We start from the raw sequence: 23,936 nt of genomic DNA, 5'->3' as shown, positions 1-23,936 counted from the left end.
GGTACACCTGGAAAGACGTTAGTTTTGATCCAATAATGGCATGTGCTAGATCGGGATAGTAGATGGATTGACAACAGTTTCAGCATTGTCCGCCAACAGTTAGCGTAGGAGCCTAGCTACCAGATCGCCATCTGTGTCTAGTCTTTAAGGAATGCTCACTGCCGGAAGGCTCAGTGTGGTGCAAACGTGTGAAGCAAATAGGCAACTGTACCATGGAGACACACTCTTGCTTCCTACAACGAACTGAGCGAGTTTGAACAGGGTCAAACCGTGTCCTTCTGTGTGTCAGGAAGGTCTTTTCTGGGGAATTGCCACACAGGCTGGATGTGCTGTGTTGGTTGCGCAGTGCTGCTGATATCAGTGATTACATGAACATTCTCACACACGCAGACAAGCTTCTGAACATCCACGAAGCACATATGCCACCAGTATCACCGTATTGTTAGGGCGGTCGTGGCAGATTGTATAGCTACTACTGTACAGCTACTATAGCACAAATAGGAGGGCTTGTGAGCCCAGACATGTCAAAATGAACTGTTGTGAACCGGTTATTAGCAGTGGCACTACAGGCATGTGCACCTCTAGCCCGTCTCTTCCACTTACGCAACAGCGTCAACGCGTACTACTCGACTGATGCACTTAGAGAATCACTTGGAAGTGCAACAGCACTCCATGGTCTTCAGCGATGAAAGCAGATTCCGCCTATAAGCAAGTGATGGTAGTTTGCACGTATAACACAGTCCAGCTGAGTGCTATCTTGTAGAGTGCATTAGTCCAAGATATGCTGGCCACAACCCAGGCCGTTTGGTCTGGAGTATGATTGTTCCACTTTGCTATTTCTGAAAGGGACACTAACCAGTGCTCGGTACATGCAGAATGTTGCTAGACCCATGCTTTTGCCATTCTTGCAACGGGAAGGTGATGTGTTGTTATAAAGGCTAATGTTGTCCCACCACTGCTTCTGAAACTCAATGTGCTCTGCAAGACATGCAGCAACTTTCATGGCCAGCACAGTTTCCTGGCTTGTCTCCAATCGAGCATATGTGGGATATGATCCGTACCACAGGACAGTATTCGCCATCTGTGTGATCAACTGCATGTCAGAGTCAGTGCCTGCATTGCCACCTGTGGAGGCTACACCGTGTAGTATTATGGGTGTTCCAGCTTGGTTCAACACCTGTTACCTTACAACCGCTTGAACTGTTGATCTTTAAATGTAATTATTTCATGTATTCTGTATGCACTGTTGCAAAACCAAATCTTGAGTGATTTAGAAGCATCTAGAAGGGTACTTTTTTTCTGGCAGTATACGTAATGATTATATGGGCTTGGTCATAGGTAAGGCTGGTGGAAGACTTCAATTCATTGGCAATATGTAGGGAAAATGCAGTCAGTCTACACAGGAGACTGCTTACATACACTGTGTGATCAAAAGTATCTGGACACCCCCAAAAACATATGTTTCTCATATTAGTTGCATTGTGCTGCCACCTACTGCCAAGTACTCCATACCAGTGACATCAGTAGTCATTAGATATTGTGAGAGAGCAGAATGGGACACTCCACGGAACTCACAAACTTTGAATGAGGTCAGGTGATTGAGTGTCATACGTCTGTACACAAGACTTTTACACTCCTAAACATCCCTAGGCCCACTGTTTCCGATGTGATAGTGAAGTGGAAACATGAAGGGACACACACAACACAAAAGTGTACAGGCTGACCTCGTCTGTTGACTGACAGAGGATGCCAACAGTTGAAGAGGGTCGTAATGTGTAATAGGTAGACATCTATCCCGACCATCACACAGGAATTCCAAACTGAATCAGGATCCACTGCAAGTGGGAGGTGAGAAAACTTGGATTTCATGGTCGAACGGCTGCTCATAAGCCATACATCACGCCGGTAAGTGCCTCGCTTGGTATAATGAGTGTAAGTATTGGACGATCAAACAGCAGAAAAACATGTGGCGTGACAAATCATGGTACACAATGTGGCGATCCGAAGGCAGGGTGTGGGTATGGCGAACGCCCGGTGAATGTCATCTGCCAGCGTGTGTAGTGCGAACAGTAAAACTGAGAAGTGGCGGTGTTATGGTGTGGTCGCGTTTCTCATGAAGGGGGCTTGCACCCCTTGTTGTTTTTGTGGCACTATTAAAGCACAGGCCTACATTGATGTTTTAAGCACCTTCTTGCTCCCCACTGTTGAATAGCAATTCAGGGACGGCGACTGCATCTTTCAACATGATCGAACACCTTATCATAATCCATGGCCTGTGGCGGAGGGGTTACACGACAATAACATCCCTGCAATGGACTGGCCTGTACAGAATCCTGACCTTCATACTACAGAACACCTATGGGATGCTTTGGAACACCAATTTCGTGCTAGGCATCACCGATCGACATCAATACCTCTCCTCTGTGCAGCACTCTGTGAAGAATGGGCTGCCATTCCCCAAGAAACCTAAGAAACTTTCCAGCACCTGATTGTACGTATGCCTGTAAGAGTGGGCAAACACCATATTGAATTCCAGCATCACCGATGGAGGGCACCACGAACTTTTAAGTCATTTTCAGCCAGGTGTCTAGATACTTTTGCTCACACAGTGTATCAACTATGTGTCCCGTCTTACAATACTGCTAAAGTTTTTGGGGGCCCTGCCACACAGGACTAACAGGAGGATATCTAAGTTATAAAAAGAAGTGTGGAGGTCCCAGATTGGTTTGACTCAGTTAAACAGTGGCATGAAAATGTTGATAAACTTCAATTGGCAGACACTTGAAGACGGGCAGTATTCTCCTGCGAAAGTACACTTAAAAAGTTTTAAGAACTGACATTAAGTATAAAGAATCAGAAGATATCCTCCAGTCCAGTATGTACTGCTCCTGTGAGGAGTGTGAAGACAAGAGCACACAAACTTAAGTGCGCACGCGTACACACACACACACACACACACACACACACACACACACACACACACACACACAAACACTGCTGCACTCTGTACACAAGTGGAACAGGAAGAAACCCCAAGATGTAGTAGCATGCCAAGTACACTCTGCCTTGCACTTCACAATGGTTTGCAGAGTATATATACATTCTCCACATACAACAAATGATACTGGTAAAGTATGTAACCTCCCTCCTCTGGAGTAACAAAGATTCTCCGCCTTGATTTTGAATACCTCTCATTGTGCTGTAAAATGAGATCCTTCCCACTATCTCCCTTACTCCTCTCATAGAGGTATTCTGCCAATCACCCGAACTATGCAGTATTCTTATCTGACCCCATTCCACCCCTGCTCTGAATCCCTTGCTTTGTCAGTAGAAAAAAATGTGCAATACTCTCCTGCATACACTGCTGCACTGGTATCCCTGGAAAATAGGATACTGCAGAGAAATGGTGTAACCAATTTTAACCTGCCATGAAATTTCAAAAATATGTACACTCCAATGAAGAATGAAAGATTCATTGTGTAAACAATCCCATGTGATGTGGGCAAGCCATTTCTCCACACCATCCTTTCTTCCACAAGTGCTAGTCCAGTAGACAGCTTCTGTCAAAGTTAGCAAGTACGAGAGAATTACCAGCCGAAGTGAACCTTGGAGGCTACACTGTGATACATGCCTGGATAACTCCGATAGTAAGAGCTTCGCCTACAAAAAGCAAACTCATGGGTTCAAGCCCAGTTTTGGAACATAGTTTTAGTCGCCGTGAAGTTTCACAACAATGAAGAATAAAACATCTTCTCCCCATTTGCTTCACATGGTCCTCCTCAGCCTTTCCTCCATACCTATCTCCACTTCAAGGACGGCTACATCAGTATCTGTGTCCACATCAAATTGCCAACAATACCTACACAACAGCTGCATCCATTCCACACCTAGAACTCTCTTCCATACCACCCACGATGTTCATATCTGTATTGACAATGAGTCTCTCTTCACATACGTGAAAGATTTCACTGAGGCTTTCACAGACCAAAATTACCCTCCCCATCTCGTCCAGAAACAGTTCTCACATGCCTTGCTTCCCAGTCACCTACCATTCCCCCCTCCCCCCCCCCCCAAACCATTGTCCACTAACAGAGCAGCACTGCCTTGTGACTCGCTACCACCCAGGACTGGAGCACCTGAGTCAGATTCTCTGCCAGGGTTCTGACTACCTCTCATTGTGCCGTAAAATAAGAACCTTCCCACTACTCTCCTCACTACTCTCATAGTGGTATTCTGCCAATCACCCAAACTATGCAGTATACTTATCTGACCCTATTCCAGCGCTGCTCTCAATCCCTTGCCTCATGGATCATATCAATGCAACAGATTCAGCCCTGTCCAAGGTCTCTCCCACCACAGCAAAGGCATGGCATCTGTGAAAGCAGCCACGTGGTCTACCAACTTAGCTGCAACCACTGCACTGCATTCCACTCAGAATGACCACTAGAAAGCTACGAGGGCTCGAGACCTTTACTCATCCTCATAATTTTGACGGTCCTTCTCAAAGTAGTTTCCCATGAATGCAATGCACTTATCCCAGCATTTCTGCCAGTCTTCAAATACATGCTGGAAACCATTTTTTGAAGGTCCTTCAAAATTGCTTCCACAGCTCCTAATGATTTATGCCGGCCACGAAGGCGTTTCTTCATGTTGGGGAATAGAGAAAAGTCACATGGGGTTAAATCGGGACTATAGGGAAGGTGAGGGATGCACTTTACGTTGATTTTCGCGAGACATTCAGCAACAACATTGGCAATATGCGTCCATGCATTATCGTGGTGCAGCATCCAGCCTGCTTCACGGAAATGTGGTCTTCTGCACCTGATATGGACGTGCAGGACATTCCTGTAGTATTGTCCAGTTACTGATTTGTGTGCAGGTACAACATACTGATAATCCATAACTTTCCCAGCAGAAGCAACCACTTGCTTTTTTGGGGGATTGTATATGAAGGAGTTTCCCACACTGTTTGCTCTCAGGATCAAAATGATGTAGCCAAGTTTCATCAGCAGTAATTAAATTTGAAAGAAACTTCAGATCTTCCTCTAACATCAACTTTAACTGCATGAAGGTCTGCACGTGAATGTCCTTTTGTTCGGGAATCAACAGTCTTGGAATCCACCGTGCACAGACAAGTGTCGTGTAATTTTTCTGTCAACAATGTATCGGTGGCACCCAACGAAATGTTCAGTATTTCAGAAACTGATCTTAAGGTAATTTGTCGATCCTCTCTTACAATGACAGCAGCAGTGTTGATGTTTTCTTCTGTAAGAACACTACCTGCAGCTTTGAAATTGATTGTCTCCCCTCTTTAAACATTTAAAACCACATTTGAGCTGAGCTGTAGGGAAGAACAGACACTCCACAGGTCTCCTGTAACATTGTATAGGCCTCAGCTGAAGATCTGTCGAGAAGAAAGCAGAATTTCAAAGCCGCATATTGTTCCTCGTGTGTTACCTCCTTTGCAGTGGTAGGCGATAAAGAACACGTCTGACCTTGTCTGCCACTCACAGGTAGGAACCAGGAGTCCCAACAATGAAACTATTATGGCGTATTTGTTGCACATTAACCTAACAGAATATTATACGATTAAATTTTAGCACGAGAAATTATGACCATAAAAAAAGATCATTCTTTATTGAACAGCCCTCATATATATCTGCACGAATGACAACCACGAAACTGTGACCAAGAGAGAGCTGGACCACCCAGCTGCTGAGCATGCCACCCAACACCAGTTTGGTTGACATTACCCCCCCCCCCCCCGCCACAATTTTGTCGTCCACTGCCTATCCCCCTACTTGCTGCCAATGCAGCCCTACAGAAACCTTCCATCCTGCCAGCACAACTGTACAGTCCTTTCCACATTCCTACTTCTGTCCTCTCTACTTTGCAACCCTCTCACCCCCCCCCCCCCCCCCACACACACACACACACCTTGACAATGATGCACCTACCAGTCCTCTATCCTGTCCCATAGCATCCCTGCACAATCCCACATGCAGGACTAGCATCTTCCCCCACCCCTACCCTGTTCTCCCTCCCACTCCTCACCTCATCTGGAGCCCCAACTAAGGAAATAACACTGCTCAACCAGGTGCACAGGCATTAGCTTCCAGAAATGACAATGGCCGAGCGCGCGCGCGCGCGCGTGTGTGCGTGTGTGTTTGTGTGTGTGTGTGTGTGTGTGTGTGTGTGTGTGTGTGGGTCTTTTTCAAATTGTTATTATTCCATCTCAGTTCCATCTCTTAAAGGCAACAAGCCCCAATATATGGTAGATCACTTCAGATATTATATGCAATATGTAACTGATACCCATAACGGCTCTGAGATAGGGTAACCTGGGGGTAATTTTCAGACAATAATGTAACTTTTGATATAATTCTGATACTCATTGCTTTTTTTCCCCTAAGTATGCATTTTTTGTGAGTGATCTTCTCACATGACTAACACTTACCTGGAGAAAATTCCATATTATCTCACGTAAGACATTAAATTTCAAAAAAGGTTCCAAATCACCCCTATGGAATAGACATTCTAGAAGAACTTTTCTGATAGCCACTTCCTGGATTAATGGTTGGCTGGATGATTGATTTGGGGCAAGGGGACCAAACAGTGAGGTCATCAGTCTCATCAGATTAGGGAAGGATGGGGAATGAAGTCTGCCGTGCCCTTATAAAGGAATCATCCCAGAATTTGCCCGAAATGATTTACAGAAATCACAAAAAACCTAAAACAGGATGACCGGACGTGAGTTTAAACCGCTGTCCTCCCGAATGTGAGTCCAGTGTGCCAACCACTGCGCCGCCTCACTCGGTCCTGGATTATTTGAAGGACTCTTATGAGTACTAAATGTGATAACTGCAGGACTGAATGTTATTTGGCAAAACAATCTGCTGTAGTATTTATTACATAATTATGAAACAATGTGCATTATTTGGGCAGAAACTAGTCTTATCAGGACAGTAAATACATTTCAGATCATCTTTTATACCCAGTCACTCCATTAAGTCCTTCACCTAATCATATAATACACTCCTGGAAATTGAAATAAGAACATCGTGAATTCATTGTCCCAGGAAGGGGAAACTTTATTGACACATTCCTTTTATACCCAGTCACTCCATTAAGTCCTTCACCTAATCATATAATACACTCCTGGAAATTGAAATAAGAACATCGTGAATTCATTGTCCCAGGAAGGGGAAACTTTATTGACACATTCCTGGGGTCAGATACATCACATGATCACACTGACAGAACCACAGGCACATAGACACAGGCAACAGAGCATGCACAATGTCGGCACTAGTACAGTGTATATCCACCTTTCGCAGCAATGCAGGCTGCTATTCTCCCATGGAGACGATCGTAGAGATGCTGGATGTAGTCCTGTGGAACGGCTTGCCATGCCATTTCCACCTGGCGCCTCAGTTGGACCAGCGTTCGTGCTGGACGTGCAGACCGCGTGAGACGACGCTTCATCCAGTCCCAAACATGCTCAATGGGGGACAGATCCGGAGATCTTGCTGGCCAGGGTAGTTGACTTACACCTTCTAGAGCACGTTGGGTGGCACGGGATACATGCGGACGTGCATTGTCCTGTTGGAACAGCAAGTTCCCTTGCTGAGCTAGGAATGGTAGAACGATGGGTTCAATGACGGTTTGGATGTACCGTGCACTATTCAGTGTCCCCTCGACGATCACCAGTGGTGTACGGCCAGTGTAGGAGATCGCTCCCCACACCATGATGCCGGGTGTTGGCCCTGTGTGCCTCGGTCGTATGCAGTCCTGATTGTGGCGCTCACCTGCACGGTGCCAAACACGCATACAACCATCATTGGCACCAAGGCAGAAGCGACTCTCATCGCTGAAGACGACACGTCTCCATTCGTCCCTCCATTCACGCCTGTCGCGACACCACTGGAGGCGGGCTGCACGATGTTGGGGCGTGAGCGGAAGACGGCCTAACGGTGTGCGGGACCGTAGCCCAGCTTCATGGAGACGGTTGCGAATGGTCCTCGCCAATACCCCAGGAGCAACAGTGTCCCTAATTTGCTGGGAAGTGGCGGTGCGGTCCCCTACGGCACTGCGTAGGATCCTACGGTCTTGGCGTGCATCCGTGCGTCGCTGCGGTCCGGTCCCAGGTCGATGGGCACGTGCACCTTCCGCCGACCACTGGCGACAACATCGATGTACTGTGGAGACCTCACGCCCCACGTGTTGAGCAATTCGGCGGTACGTCCACCCGGCCTCCCGCATGCCCACTATACGCCCTCGCTCAAAGTCCGTCAACTGCACATACAGTTCACGTCCACGCTGTCGCGGCATGCTACCAGTGTTAAAGACTGCGATGGAGCTCCGTATGCCACGGCAAACTGACTGACACTGACGGCGGCGGTGCACAAATGCTGCGCAGCTAGCGCCATTCGACGGCCAACACCGCGGTTCCTGGTGTGTCCGCTGTGCCGTGTGTGTGATAATTGCTTGTACAGCCCTCTCGCAGTGTCCGGAGCAAGTATGGTGGGTCTGACACACCGGTGTCAATGTGTTCTTTTTTCCATTTCCTGGAGTGTATATAAATCAAGACTGGATTATTTGCAACATCTCTTCTAGCGGGGAGTAAGGGCTCTGCTTTCTTCACTGCCAAAATTACAGTGTTTTAACATTTGCAAGCAGGCTTTCCTGGCCTGTTATTGGTAAAAGGAGTATGAATGTTGTGCTCAGCCACACACATTTTTATAGCATGTTTCACTTCCTTTTATCAGTCCAAATCCCTCTTTGGCACACATTTCAGTGAGTCTGCTAGTTCCACTCCTTCATCTTCTGGAATAAATGGCTTCTTTCCAGTTGTGCTACTTCCTAGTCCTTTGAGATGTGAAAATAACAAGTCCTTTTTTAGACCATATTTCTTGGCATAATTACACTGAGATTTTCAGTCATTTTTGAGAACTTTTCTCTTGGAAAATATATATACATATAAAGGACATGAACGACCACAACTGCAAGGAACCCTTTTTTGGGGTGGGGGTGGGGGTGGATGGGGGGGGGGGGGGGGGTTACCAGTTTTGGTCTGTATTAGACCATCTTCAGGCCTACCACCATGACGGTAGAAGGTGTCAGTAAAAGCAGGTGCTCTGACGCCACAAATGATAACTGCTCACTGTTGTGGAGTCATAGCGCCTGCTCGTTTACCACCACCATCCATCATCATTGTGGCAGGTCTGAAGATGGTCATTAAAAAAAGAAGTTTCTTGTGATTGCGACTGTTCATGTTCACTTTTAAGTAAAACAGAGATTTTTTTTCACTTCTGCAGTTGCTCTTAGTAGATGGACCTACTCGAGTTTATTTTTTCCAGAAATTTCCTCCTCTGCCCCACTAATATCTATGAAATTTAAATCTTACTTAATTAGTTGTTACTGTAATACAATGGAAAATTAAAATTGGAAGTTGATGAAATTTTATTTGAATTTCTTGGTACATTTTCTTAAACAATACTGCTGGAAACATATTAGGGAACTAATTCCATTCACAACATATACAACTTCATGAGAACGACTGTTGTCAAAGAAAAGTAATTTGATAAAAATTCAGACTTCTGTAGGAGTGGTGAGGCTTCCTCTTAAATTACCTCAAGCTTCCCTACCACTGATAACAGAAAATCACCCCTATGCACAATGATTTTCACTATTCGATAATAATAAAATGGCCCTCTTCTAACTATTGTTGCAGAATCCTAAAATATTCTGATTTCTGCATCTACCCTATTCTCCACAGGCCAACTTAAGAGCATCAGTGTCAGTTCCCCATTTGCCTATATCAGTCGCAAATGATTCATGGGAAGAACAATTGTGATGAGCCTCTGTGTAAGCCAAATATCTCAATTTTATCTTCATGGTCTTTTCGTGATCTATAAATAGGAGGAAGCAAAATATTCTTTCTATGAATTTTAACAGTAAACCTTTCCATAATGCAGAATGCCTTTCTCGTAGTATCTGCCACTGAGCTGGCTGAGCATCCTCAGGATATTTTACCAAATGAATCTATAAAGAAAAGTGTTGCATTTCTTTGGGTCTTGTCTATTTCCTCTGTCACTCTTATTTGGGATGGATTCCAGACTGATGAGCAATATTCATGTTTTGTAAGCTACTTCCTTTGTTGGCAAACTACATTTTCTGAGGATTCTTCCAATGAAAATTAATCAGGCATCTGCCTTACCATCATTAATTTTATGTGGTCATTCCACTTTAAATCATTCAGGATACATAAGCCTACATATTTCAAAGAAGTAACTGCTTCCAGTGATCGTTCTGCAATTGTTAATCATACAATTGGTCTCTCTATCTGTGTATTCACAATATGTTTCATTTGTTTACGTTGGGGTCAACTGGCACTTCCTGCACCAAGCACCGATTCTCTGCAGGTCTTCCGCCATTCTGCTGCACTTTTCTAGGGCTGAGAAAGCATTAGTCACGAAAAGCCTCATGGAACTTCTGACATTATCCACTAGGCCATTCACATATAGGCCTACTGTGAAAAGTAATGGTCCAATAATACTCCCCTGGGGCATGCCCTAAGTTAACTTTTACGTCTGGAGACTTCTCTCTGTTCAGAACGGCATGATGCATTCTGTCTGTTAGAAACTCTTTAATCCAATCACACGTGAGATCTGATAATCAGCACACTCATTATGTTCATTAAGTGGCAGTGCAGAACTGTATCAAATGCCTTCCAGGAGTCCAGGAACACAGCATCTATCTGGATGCCTGTATATAGGCCTGGTGCTTTCTGGGTCTCATGGATAAACAGAGCTAGCAGGGTTTCCTACAATCATTGTTTTTGGAACCCTTGTCAATTTCTATGGAGATTTTCAGTATCCAGAAATATCATTATATTCATGTGTTTGCTTAGTGGAGCAAACAGCTTTGTTTGTGGAATGAGAATTCTACATTATGTAATTGACAGCTGTTAATGGTTTACCATGCATATTCTACATCAGTTATTAGATATGGAGTAATGTTTCAGCTATAAAAGCAAACCACCTCAGAGGGCACAAGCTACAGGAAATATTAGCAGAGCTATGGTGGGAACAAACAACAGGCAATGGTGCAAAACATTATTCAAAAGCCTTAGCATTACAAGAACTCCTTTTATGTTTTAGCAAGGAAATTCTTTTACACATGCTTATGGACCAAGGCACAGATCATACAATATGCTGCCTTGCTACAGACTTAGACTGTTTGAAAATACCCTGCATTACATAGCTTAGAAGCTTAGTAAGAAAATACGGTCCAATTTAAAGGACTGCGAGCTAAAAACTAGAGAAGCGAACACTGAACAGTACGTAAAAAGCTCTCTCTCTCTCTCTCTCTGAGTGTGTGCAGGGTAAGGGGGGTGGCACTGCCAAAAGTTACAAAATTTCATCATAGTTTATATATGATACATGTCTTTCTTAAGATGCATAAAAATTGGTTACCATAACTACATCCTCACCAGTCGTGACCGAACACAATGCATCAATTACAAAGCTAAGACTACACAAGCATCAGTACACAACAACAAATTACTAAAAGTATAGTAGAACACCTTACATATCATTCAGTAATTTTTTTTACAACTATGGGCTCACTAAACAGTAACTGATTTCATAAAGAAGTGTACTGTTTGGACATTCAAATTTGCTGTTTCAGTGTCAAAAAATTCATTCAAACAGAATAGAAGTTTTTAGTGTAGGTAGTGTGACACTTTTCCTCAAAATTTCACCAACTCCAAGGACTGCATTGCAGTTTGTAGATGACTGAAGGTTTTCACAGCAGCCTACGCACTACTGGAAAACTGTCACGATTTCTCTTCACATACTAAGACATCTGAAGACATATTGACTGAAAATTATCACTCTTGTATGAGTGAAGATGTATTTGCAGTTGCCCAGTTTCCTGTTTTACCACTTTTTTTAGTGTAACAGTGCATTCTTGGAGCCTGCAGGGTGACTCTATAGCAAAAGACCATAGCAGATATGACAGTGAATAATACAGGTCTACCATTAACAGATACTGACCATTTATCAAATGTTTCAGTTTTCTCACTTGGGATGTGACTGGGGAAAATTTCTTACACACATGTACAGTGTGTTCATGCCATGTGAAATAGCAACGAAAGCCAGAATATTACAGCCTCAGCACAGTACACGTAGCCTTTGTCATTGAGGCTACAAACCAATTCTTTTTCTTCCAATGATTTTCATTTTGTTAATAACAAATCATTTTTACATCACATCAAACATAAGTTCTACTTCTCCTTCAACGTTGCAAGCATTGGTGCAGTCTGAGTACAATGTTGCTTCATCTTCAAATTGTAAAGAATAGTCCACAAGAGCTTAAATCATGTACAAAAGCTAGGAACAGGAGGGAGGCTACGACTGGTCACTGTGGCACACCAAGTTCTATCTTCTGTTCACACGATATTGCCTTGCCCACAGCAATATTTTGCATGGTAACCTGCATATGTGTTTGAGATGTGATAAATACACAGCCTCACCATGCAAACGAAAAACTGTATTACCATTTTCAATAGGTGTGATTTTTTGTTCACAACAAAACCTGCTGAAAAACTACGTTTATACAGATTACCCAGAAAGACTTTACTGGAGTGAATTGAAAGTAGGTCTAAGCAACTAACACACAAATATTTCAAAATGACGGAGCACAGCAATCTGTCGTGCTTTCCTTTCAGACTTTATTGAAGCAAATCTAGTTTTCGGCTAGTGCTGTATATTATACATTAGTCTTGAATCAACTGTGACTGAAGCCCAAACAACAGGCCTGGGGCATGTATTGAAACGATGAAATAGTGCATTGATAATAGCTAGGGACTAGCCGAAATCTAGATTTTATCAATAAAGCCTGAGAGAAAAGGGTGGCTGATTGCTGTGCCCCACTGAGTGCATTCAACATTCCTCATGGAAGGTAAGTTGACTCGTGCCATACAACACATGCAAATAAGTGTTCTGGCGTGCATTTTAGTAAATATAGAGAATAAATCCATTCGATAACTACAGCTAACATTTTATGATGTCATGAAATTCAACGGCCGTAGAAATTCAGGCATCAGTTAAGTAATGGAAAGCTGTATCTCTTAAATCGACACTCGGGTGAAAGAGAAAAAAACAATGAACTGCTTGTGAAATGACTTTGTTGGGCCAACCTGAACATGCCGAAACATATGGAATCTGTAACTATTGATCATATTAAGTTTCGGGGACTGTATAATAATAAAATTAAACAATAATTTAAGCAGGCTATTCACGAGGCGAAGGCTCTCTCACGCACCAAGAATAACAAAATCTGTACCGTACACAAAACAAATCAACAATGTACAGTACGAAAAGCGTATCTTACCTCTGCAGATGATACGTCGCTTTTTCTTTTTGCGCGTGTTGCACCTGGGCGTTGTATATGAATTGTAGGCACACGCCGGTACATACGCTGTCAAAAAGGCACTTTTTTGTATACGGTAGTTTACTGACGCTATTGTTCTACACAGATTCAATGCAAGGACCATGGATGTACCAACTAACACAAAATTATTCGCTGTCAACGTGATTTTAAAACATAGCAAACTTTTAGACCAAACTTTCGATGTGGGGTGTTGAGTGTTGTCACGTACTGATTTAATTGTTCATATTCCCAAGCAATAATAGATATATCACGTAAGAGGCGGCGTCACTAATATCGCAACTGTCCAAAATTAGTTACATACACGTAAAACTTAGCTAATAAAATTTTAGAGCCTTATTTCATGAATTACAGTGGATAACGTTTTTGATGAATAACGAGTCAGCTACAATCTCCCATCCAAATCGCTAGTGATTGTCCGTGGAAGCACTAAAAGTTATACACAGAATCACAGGACGGAAAACGAAATCCACATTCAAGCCAAAAAAGAAATAAACAGGAGAGTCCGATCTCTCAAGTACTAACTGACAGTGTGCTCGTAACTACTCGCCGTTCAATCCTCTAAAATAAACTGTCATCGATACCGATTTACTTGGAAACTAGTCAAAGACGTTGCAAAACCGTAGAACTAAATGTGTAAAGTTTGAACTGCATTAAACCAACCTGACTGCAGAAACGCGGCAATATAAAAAGGTAAATATGGGTGAACAGTCCATTCCATACTGTACAACTAGAATTTAACGAAGAACAAAAAAATTTAGTACATTGTTTACAAACAGAGACTCATTCCAACATATATGGTCAAAGACTGCATCATGTAGTTAATACTGTAGATATATCCAGTTTGGATGGACGCCACGTAAGGCGCAGATGAAAAGCGTTGAGTCGATTCGTGACAGAACTCTGCGAAATCTAGGCAGCTGTATTAGATACTTGGCATTGGCGGGATAGAAAATTTTAAGATTTTAGTTGCTAATTATCGAGATGTCAATAAATGTCTCAATATATATAAAGAAAAATCTGCAAAAAAAAGCAGGTTCAAAAACAATACACTGAAGGTAGGCACTTAGCGTAACGGGATCTGACAGTCTGACGAAATCGAAATGGATAGTGCAGTATTGTAGACAAATTTTCCTTGTAAGTGAGTCACCATTGGTAATATTAGTTTAATTTATTTCTTTATGATTCTTGAAGTATCCGACCCAAAGCTTCTTCGCTATGGGACGAGTCACAACATAAAATTTAAGAGTTGAAGAAATAGTCGAAAACGAGAGTTGTTCGGCAATAAATTTTTATAAACAATACAGATAAGCAAAGTTTTTGAACTGTTTGACTGTCTGATTGTTTTCTATTTTTCCATCTTACATTATATTTTGCAAATTATGCCTACTTGTACAAATCAGTTACACTCATGTATTTATGCCGCCTACGAATTATATAATTTTAAATAAATAAATATCGTTATTACACCAAACCTAGAAGTTTTCATGTAGCGTTACTGTTGTAAACAAATGCAGCTACAAGTATATTTAGACTTTTTTTTAGAAATATAAACATATAAGACACAGCAGACTATTCCATTAGTTATATAATCATCAACATATATATCGATTAACTGACTGATTTATTAATCCATCTATAAGCACCCCTCTTGGGTTGATGTCCTTTTACACACATTGCAGCTCTAAGCATTATGGGACTTAACATCTGAGGTCATCAGTCCCCATGCACATTGCGTAGCAGCACAGTAAGTCATAGATTTTTAACATTTTAAAGGAATGTATGTTCATACTAGACACATGTAATAATCATTAGATTTAGATGGGTCATCCAAAATGAAAAAAAAAACAGTATGTGTGACGCAATACAAATGCTGACAAAACATTTCAACAAACGTAGATGGGATATGCTTGACACACGTTAATCATTCAGTATAAATGCGTTATGGAAAGAAAAGATAACAGTAGGATATAGTAAACATTTTAAGAAAAGCTCAAATAATATAAAGGTCAGATCATGAGGCAATTTCAATGGAATACATACTTTTTATAAGATATTTTAAATTCTTCTATTGTATAGAAGACTCTTTGTTCAATTCACCCTTTTGTAATGTTTCTGAAGACATTCAGTGATACACGGCATGCTGCAGTTGGTAACATATTAAATAATTTTATATCATGTGTATGTAATAATTCTGGTTTTTCTAAGCCTAGTAAATGGAATTTCAATCATCTGTCTTTGTCACGTGTCATACTTATGTATGGAATCTTGCAGTTTGTGGCTAGCTTGGTTTTCATTGATATACACCAAGAAGGTGAGAATAAACAGCGATGCAATTGCCAGCATTTTGAACTAAGTAATCCCTACATGGTATGTGGTGTCTTACCCCAGCAATGCCAGATAAAAATTCTTTCTGCTCCAGAGGAACTATCCCTTAGCAGCACTACATACATGAGGTGGCTGTGAAAAAAAGGAAAAAAAATGCATAACAAGAGTTCATCAGTAGCTTGTCAGCTAAACAGGTCCAAAGTTTACTTAGCAGGTAGGTGACTGACTTTGTCTAACTTTGTGCATATGTAATTTGTGTAAGTTTCTCAATTTAATTTTGGATGAAAGTGAACGCCAAGAAGTTTAACCAAGGCACTGCAGTTGTCATTGTTACATCTGAAACGAGTATTCATAGTTTAGAGTGGTTAATTTGTAATTCATTTATTCTGAATCATATACTAGATGTTATGAGTTGTTCTGCACTTTTCTTCTTTAGCGTATCTGTAACAAAGGTGGTGTCGACTGAATATAATATGGACTTACATGGCATCATATTGGGAAAATCACACTGTGAAAGGCCAATGTCCAAACACAAAACCTTATGGGACACCTTTTGTGTCAACTACAATGTCTGATGGATTTTTGTAAAAGTGTACAGTACTCTAATAATTGTGAAGTGAATGAGAGAGAGTAAACTCCTTTGTACCAAACATCTAGATTCTGTAAATCATTGTGAAGAGCACTGCAGAGGTTATGTCCCATGTTACCAGTTATTAGGCCTTCCTCCCATTCCATTCATGTACAGGTCTAGAAAGAATGGTTGCTTAAATACCTCTCTTCATGCTATAATTAGTCTAATCTTGACTTCATGACCTCTATGAGAATGATACATAGGGGGGTCGTAATATATTCCAAGATACATCACTTAAAGTTGGTTCTAAAAACTTTTCACATAACAGTTTGTATCTATCTTCAAGTGTCTGCCAGTTCAGTTCTTTCAGCATCTTTGTGACACTCTCCCACAGGTTGAACAAACCTGTTACCATTTGTCCTGACCTTCTTTGTATCCATTCAATATCCACTGTTAGACCTGTTTTGTATCAGACCCACACACTTGATCAATATTCTAAGATGGGTCACACTAGTGTTTTGTTTGGAGTCTCCATTGTAGATTGATTGCATTTCCCTAACATTCTATCAATGAAAGGCAGACTGCTACCTGCTTTACCTACAACTGAGACTATGTGATCTTTTGTATCCCTACATTTTGTTATATACAGGTACTTGTATGAGTTGACCAACCACAACCATATTTCATGAATATTATAGTCACAAGTTACTAAGTTTTTTCGTTTTGTAATATGGACAGTTTTACATTTCTGAACATTTAAAGGAAGTTGTAACCTTTGCCCAACTTTTACATCTTATGAGCAACTGACTGAATGCCTACACAGTTTCTTTCAGATAGTACTTCATTATATATAAGTGCATTGTCTGTGAAAAGTCTGAGGCTACTATTAATATTGTCCAGAGGGTCATTAATGTATGTGAACAGAAGGTATTCCAACTCTCTACTCTGAGGCACATCTGAAATTACTTTTACAGCTGTCAATAACTCTCCATCCAAGATAATTTGCTGCATCCTCCTTAGCGACAAATCCTCAATCTAGTCACAAATTTGCATTTGTTGATGTTGTTGTTGTTGTTGTGGTCTTCAGTCCTGAGACTGGTTTGATGCAGCTCTCCATGCTACTCTATCCTGTGCAAGCTTCTTCATCTCCCAGTACCTACTGCAACCTACATCCTTCTGAATCTGCTATAGTGTATTCATCTCTTGGTCTCCCTCTACGATTTTTACCCTCCACGCTGCCCTCCAATACTAAATTGGTGATCCCTTGATGCCTCAGAACATGTCCTACCAATCGATCCCTTCTTCTGGTCAAGTTGTGCTACAAACTTCTCTTCTCCCCAATCCTATTCAATACTTCCTCATTAGTTATGTGATCTACCCATCTAATCTTCAGCATTCTTCTGTAGCACCACATTTTGAAAGCATTGATACTCTATATGGTCATAATATAGGTAATAACGGTAAACATGGTACTGAGGCAATTGCTTTTCAGAAATCGAGGAACACTGCATCTACTTGACTGCCTTGATCCATGTCTTTCAGTATGTCATATAAGATAAGTATGAACTGCGTTTCACATGACCTTTGTTTGTGGAATAAATGCTGATTGACAAGGAGGAAAGCATTCTGTTCGAGATACCTAATTATGTCTGAGCTCAGAATGTGTTCTAAGATTCTACAGCAAATTGACGCTAGTTTTGTGTCTCACTTTTGCTGCCCTTCTAGCAGACAGATGTGACCTATGGGTGCAGCGAACTGCTAGGCACAGTTTTTGTTTAATGCATATATAACAGATTATAGTTAAAGGAAGGGCTGACTCAGCCACAAATTCAGTTTAGATTTGTTAGGGGTTCCATGGGCCCTGGAGCTTTATTTGGTTTTAATGATTTCAGCTATTCTCAATGCCACTGATACTAATATCAATTTCACTCATGTTTTTAGTGGTATGAGAGTTAAATTGTACCTGTACTCCTGGATTTTTCTTTTCTGAAGGAACATTTGAAAATACAGTTAATCTATCCTTAATTTCAGTTCCTGTCTCATCCATGTGTGATTAGGCACTAATTTTTATGCTACTATCAGTCCTTACATAGAACCAGAATTTGTTTGGTTTTGTTCGACTGTCACCCCCCTCAGGAACATTGTCGAACATGCTTGTTTTGGTGATCTAAATGTTATGGTGTTAGGAGCGATAATGTTGTATTATCTCCACATCTTTGAATATGGTACACTGAATATTATATTATTGTGACACTGTATATTCTTCCCCATGTATGTTTTTTCAGGACCACATTGGGCCCTGACTTCATTTTTATAGATGAGAAAGCACAACCTCATCAAACAGTGTAGATGGAAGAGCTTCTAGAACAAGAGGCAATTCGGCAAGTGGACTGGCCTGCTCATTCCTTCAACTTGACTGCTATTGAGCACATGTGGATAACATTGGGGAGACATATTTCAGTACATCTTCATGCACCAGCAACCATCCAGGAACTGTCAACCACACTGATAGAGAGAAATGAAATGCCCTGCCACAAAAACTCCTTACCCACCTTGCGACCATCATGGGAGAATGTTGCAGAGCATGCACTGCCATCTGTGGTGTATTAGGAATCTAGTCTGGACTTTTATAATGTCCCTAGGATCATCACAAATTGTGGTAACTTCAGTGTAATTACTGTTTTTGAATAAAACTGCCTTTTCTGTTTGTCTCCTTGTGTATTTCTTTCAGTCACTTTCTGTACCATATTGTAACAGTTCTTACCATGTGTGACCCAGGTTTTATTGAGCTATGTTACTTGGTGGTGATGTATGGGTATATAAGGAAAAGCCCCAACAAAGCTATGACAAAAATTTAAAACCAGTGATAATAATTATTAGCGCGGCCGCTGTAAACGCCGATAAAGGTATATTTTGTTATGCTGGAAGGTGGATAACAAACGATAAAAAATTCCATTCAATTTTTTTTATTATTAGAGAGACTCTGTCTATAGTTCTCGAGTGGAGAAGAAGTATTTTTGTAGGATGTGTGTGTAACCATTTGTGTTGTCTGAATAATAATTATTATTTGTGCAAAACCACAAAAGTTTCGCTTTCTTCTGCGCATCATCTTAATGTAAGTGGTCTGCATCAGAAGAAGAAGCCCAATCAAGAACTAATGTTAAACACACAGTCAAGAGACAATTACTCACGGCAGAAGAAGACGAATATAACCAAGGACACCAGAAGTAAGTTCACAACACGAATGGCTCACAATCTACGAAATTTGTGAATCAAAGGAAAAAACAAATTATCCCCTGCAAAAACTCATAAAAAATAAGTATGCCAATAGTACACAAGCAACTTGTTTAATTATATATATATAAAAATTTGCACATCTGGCGACCTGCTGACATGACGTTGAGAAAGCTATGAAAGCAGTTGTGTGAATTATTCAAAATTATTTATGACATTGTATGAGATTTTTTTTGAATGTACTAATTATTTTCAAATTTTCATGTGCAACATCACGACTGGGAGCAAAATAACCAGAACCAAAAATTCTTATGGAGAAAACTAATACAAAAAGGAACCAAAAAGAAACCGGAATCTGCAGAAAATTTTGGAAATACGCTGTTTCATCACAGCAAAGGTAGGACCACTACGCGAGATGCCTTTAATAGGTTCCACAACGAAACATTGTCTAGAAATTTGGTAGAAGAGCCGAAGAAATACTGGTCGTATGTAAAGTACACAAGCGGCAAGACGCAGTCAATACCTTCGCTGCGCAGTGCCGATGGTACGGTTACCGACGACTGTGCCGCTAAAGCGGAGTTATTGAACGCAGTTTTCCGAAGTTTCTTCACCAGGGAACACGAATGGAATATTCCAGAATTTGAAATATGAACAGTTTCTAGCATGAGTTTCTGAGAAGTAGATACCTTAGGGGTTGCAAAGCAACTCAAATCGCTTGATATGGGCAAGTCTTCAGGTCCAGATTGTATACCGATTAGGTTCCTTTCAGATTACGCTGATACAAAAGCTCCCTACTTAGCAATCATATACAACCGCTCGCTCACCGATAGATCTGTACCTACAGATTGGAAAATTGCGCAGGTCGCACCAGTGTTTAAGAAGGGTAGTAGCAGTAATCCATCGAACTACAGACCTATATCATTGACGTCGGTTTGCAGTAGGGTTTTGGAGCATATACTGTATTCAAACATTATGAATCACCTCGAAGGGAACGATCTATTGATACGTAATCAGCATGGTTTCAGAAAACATCGTCCTTGTGCAACGCAGCTAGCTCCTTATTTGCACGAAGTATTGGCCGCTATCGACAGGGGATCTCAAGTTGATTCCGTATTTCTGGATTTCCAGAGAGCTTTTGACACCGTTCCTCACAAGCGACTTCTAAACAAGCCGCGGGCCTATGGGGTATCGTCTCAGTTGTGCGACTGGATTCGTGATTTCCTGTCAGGAAGGTTGCAGTTCCTAGTAATAGACGGCAAATCATCGAGTAAAACTGAAGTGATATCAGATGTTCCCCAGGGAAGCGTCCTGTGACCTCTGCTGTTCCTGATCTATATAAATGACCTGGGTGACAATCTGAGCAGTTCTCTTAGGTTGTTCGCAGATGATGCTGTAATTTACCATCTAGTAAGATCATCTGAAAACCAGTATCAGTTGCAAAGCGATTTAGAAACGATTGCTGGATGGTGTGGCAGGTGGCAGTTGACGCTAAATAACGAAAAGTGTGAGGTGATCCACATGAGTTCCAAAAGAAATCCGTTGGAATTCGATTACTCGATTAATAGTACAATTCTCAAGGCTGTCAATTCAACTAGGTACCTGGGTGTTAAAATTACGAATAAGTTCGGTTGGAAAGACCACATAGATAATATTGTGGGCAAGGCGAGCCAAAGGATGCGTTTCATTGGCAGGACACTTAGAAGATGCAACAAGTCCACTAAATAGACAGCTTACACTACACTCGTTCGTCCTCTGTTAGAATATTGGTGCGCGGTGTGGGATCCTTACCAGGTGGGATTGACGGAGGACATCGAAAGGAGGAAAAAAAGGGCAGCTCGTTTTGTATTATTACGTAATAGGGGAGAGAGTGTGGCAGATATGATACGCGAGTTGGGATGGAAGTCAATAAAGCAAAGACGTTTTTCGTCGTGGCGAGATCTATTTACGAAATTTCAGTCACCAACTTTCTCTTCCGAATGCGAAAATATTTTGTTGAGCCCAACCTACATAGGTAGGAATGATCATCAAAATAAAATAAGAGAAATTAGAGCTTGAACAGAAAGGTTTTAGGTGTTCGTTTTTCCCGTGCGCTGTTCGGGAGTGGAATGGTAGAGAGATAGTACGATTGTGGTTCGATGAACCCTCTGCCAAGCACTTAAATGTGAATTGCAGAGTAATCATGTAGATGTAGATGTAGATATACGCAACCGCTTGCTTAGCTATGCTTGGTAGCGTCTCCTGTGTAATAATTAGAAGTACCTTTCCTTAATTTCCTTTCCTAAATGCATTGTAGTGAATTTTTCAGAAATTTTACATAATGAGTAGCGAGAGAGAAGTTTGAAGTTTTTGTGTCACAACATTTCGTGCGTCATAAAAGTAGCTATTTAACGCTTGACGACACGTAAATCGTATGTTTAAATTCACAAAAATAATATATTTGAATTTTCTGTTTTTCAACATTTTAACTTCAATATTCAACCAAAATGGCACAAAAATAAATTTTCATTATTGTGACAATGGCGAAAACGCAATGAGTCAAGATGGAGTACAATTGCAGGATAGAACATCTGAAGTACCAGCGCCATGTCTTCCAATATTAAGTAGTTCAGAGATGAACATAACCGAAGTAACAAGTGCTAGTGAACTTCCGCAGAGTTCTAACTTCGATAATACGTTGATGACGATAGATGAAACTACATATCTCGGCGAGCAACATTCTGTTTGCACAGGAAAACATAGAAAGCATAGATAACATGATTTTTGATGACACTTTACCAACACCCATCACCCGAAACTCAAATGTTGATTTGCAGACTACAGTTGTCAACAACCAAAGTACATTAAATAGCAACCAAAACAGCGCACTTGCCGCTATCCAAAAACTCGATAGCTTGAGCAAAGAAATAAAAAATATAAACACCAATAACACCAATTTGGGTGCAGACATAAATACAAAATTTGACAGTTTGTTGCAAAACCTTACCATAGTCACACAAGACGTAAGCAACATAAAACAAGAGCAAAAACCAGTTTTAAAAGATTTTCAGGATACAGTCACACAACAGATCAGTGATTTGACTAAGAATTTTCACGAGGAAATGAATGTAAAATTCAAAGACATGGAAAAGCAGCTCAAGCAAGATGTACTTTCCGAAGTAAACAATGACATTATGGGTATAAAACAGAAATTAGACATTCTTAACGAGCAGAATGATACAGCAGAGCTGGAAATAAAAGTGACGAAAGACACACACACGAACCTGGAAGCTATACAAACACAATTAATTTCCACAGTAAAGAACATCCCTACTGTAGTATACAAACTGCATAAGGATTACGAAAATATACCAGTAGCAATAGATGAACTTACTTTAAAACTAGCATCTCTTGAAATCGAATAAGTCTGCGCCAAAAAGGAAAGAGACAAAGTTAATGAAAATTTGTCTGACGTAATTTCACAAGCTGAAGCAGGTACTTTAGAGAAAACCAGTACCGCAGCGGAAAAAGTAGTGAAGGAATGTAGATCAATCAATGATGTAGTTGAAAGGGTTATTCAACAAAAGGAAAATGACAGTATCAGCAAAGTGAACAACAATTGCAAGTTACAGAGCACAGGATACGCAACTACTTAGGTGAAACTGATACAGAGACACCAGTTGTACACATAAAGAAAGTGCCAGTCATAGCAAACCAAAATAAAATATGCACACAGATCATTGCAAACCCTACAAACAATGCCAGTAATGCCAGTAGTAATGACAGAATGCAGAGTGTAAGTTTACAGGGCATAACACCAGAACCAGTACCTACAAGGAGCGTTAATAATTATGACAGCTATGTAAATACAGCACAAAATGCAAACAGCTTGTCGACTATATTTTCTGACGAAGGTCTATTAAGACACCATCAATTTCCAACATTTATGAATGAAGGTAAGAAGATGAATTCAGTTGTGTTTATTAGTGCTTTTCGACATGTGTTTCCTAGAAATTGGATGGAAGCACATAAGATCAGGTTTGTTGTTGGGAACATGCAAGGCGATGTACTTGTGTGGGCGACCGAGGTATCTGATCGTTGTACCACATATTTACAATTTGAACGGACATTTGAGCTGCTCGGGGGAACAAAATGGTAAGCGCCAAAATCGCAGTTTCGAGATACAGCGCATCTAAAGTTTCAATTGATCTGCAAATCTGATTATTTTTTTTTTGAACAGTCCTTTTATTCTGTGTCTATTCTAACATCTATCTTGTACTATACAGACATAAATGAAACTCAGAACTGACTAAAACAAATGAAATATACAAAAATTATTACATTACCATACACCATTAACAACACATAGTGA

General features: G+C 41.0%; 1 protein-coding gene across 3 annotated transcripts in view; it reads right to left on the bottom strand.

The window, feature by feature from the left end:
• Window positions 1–14,465, bottom strand: part of LOC126101608 (protein angel homolog 2-like) — a 172,293-nt gene extending 157,828 nt beyond the window's left edge. Inside the window, exons 1-2 of one of the 3 annotated variants that reach the window (XM_049912287.1) lie at window positions 14,119–14,465; window positions 13,399–13,485 (exon numbers count right to left, since the gene is read on the bottom strand). In XM_049912287.1, the coding sequence (XP_049768244.1) occupies window positions 13,399–13,485; window positions 14,119–14,176 (145 nt within the window). In that variant the 5' untranslated portion in view covers window positions 14,177–14,465. Of the gene's footprint in view, window positions 1–13,398 lie in introns of all 3 variants that reach the window. The other 2 variants (XM_049912286.1, XM_049912288.1) reach the window with 2 other exon arrangements.
• Window positions 14,466–23,936: the final 9,471 nt, after the last annotated feature.

Source organism: Schistocerca cancellata, chromosome 9 (assembly GCF_023864275.1).
Source record: "Schistocerca cancellata isolate TAMUIC-IGC-003103 chromosome 9, iqSchCanc2.1, whole genome shotgun sequence".
Classification (NCBI taxonomy): Eukaryota; Metazoa; Arthropoda; class Insecta; order Orthoptera; family Acrididae; genus Schistocerca; species Schistocerca cancellata.
Note: the sequence above shows the minus strand (reverse complement) of the source record. Positions and strands in the feature narration are given on the sequence as shown.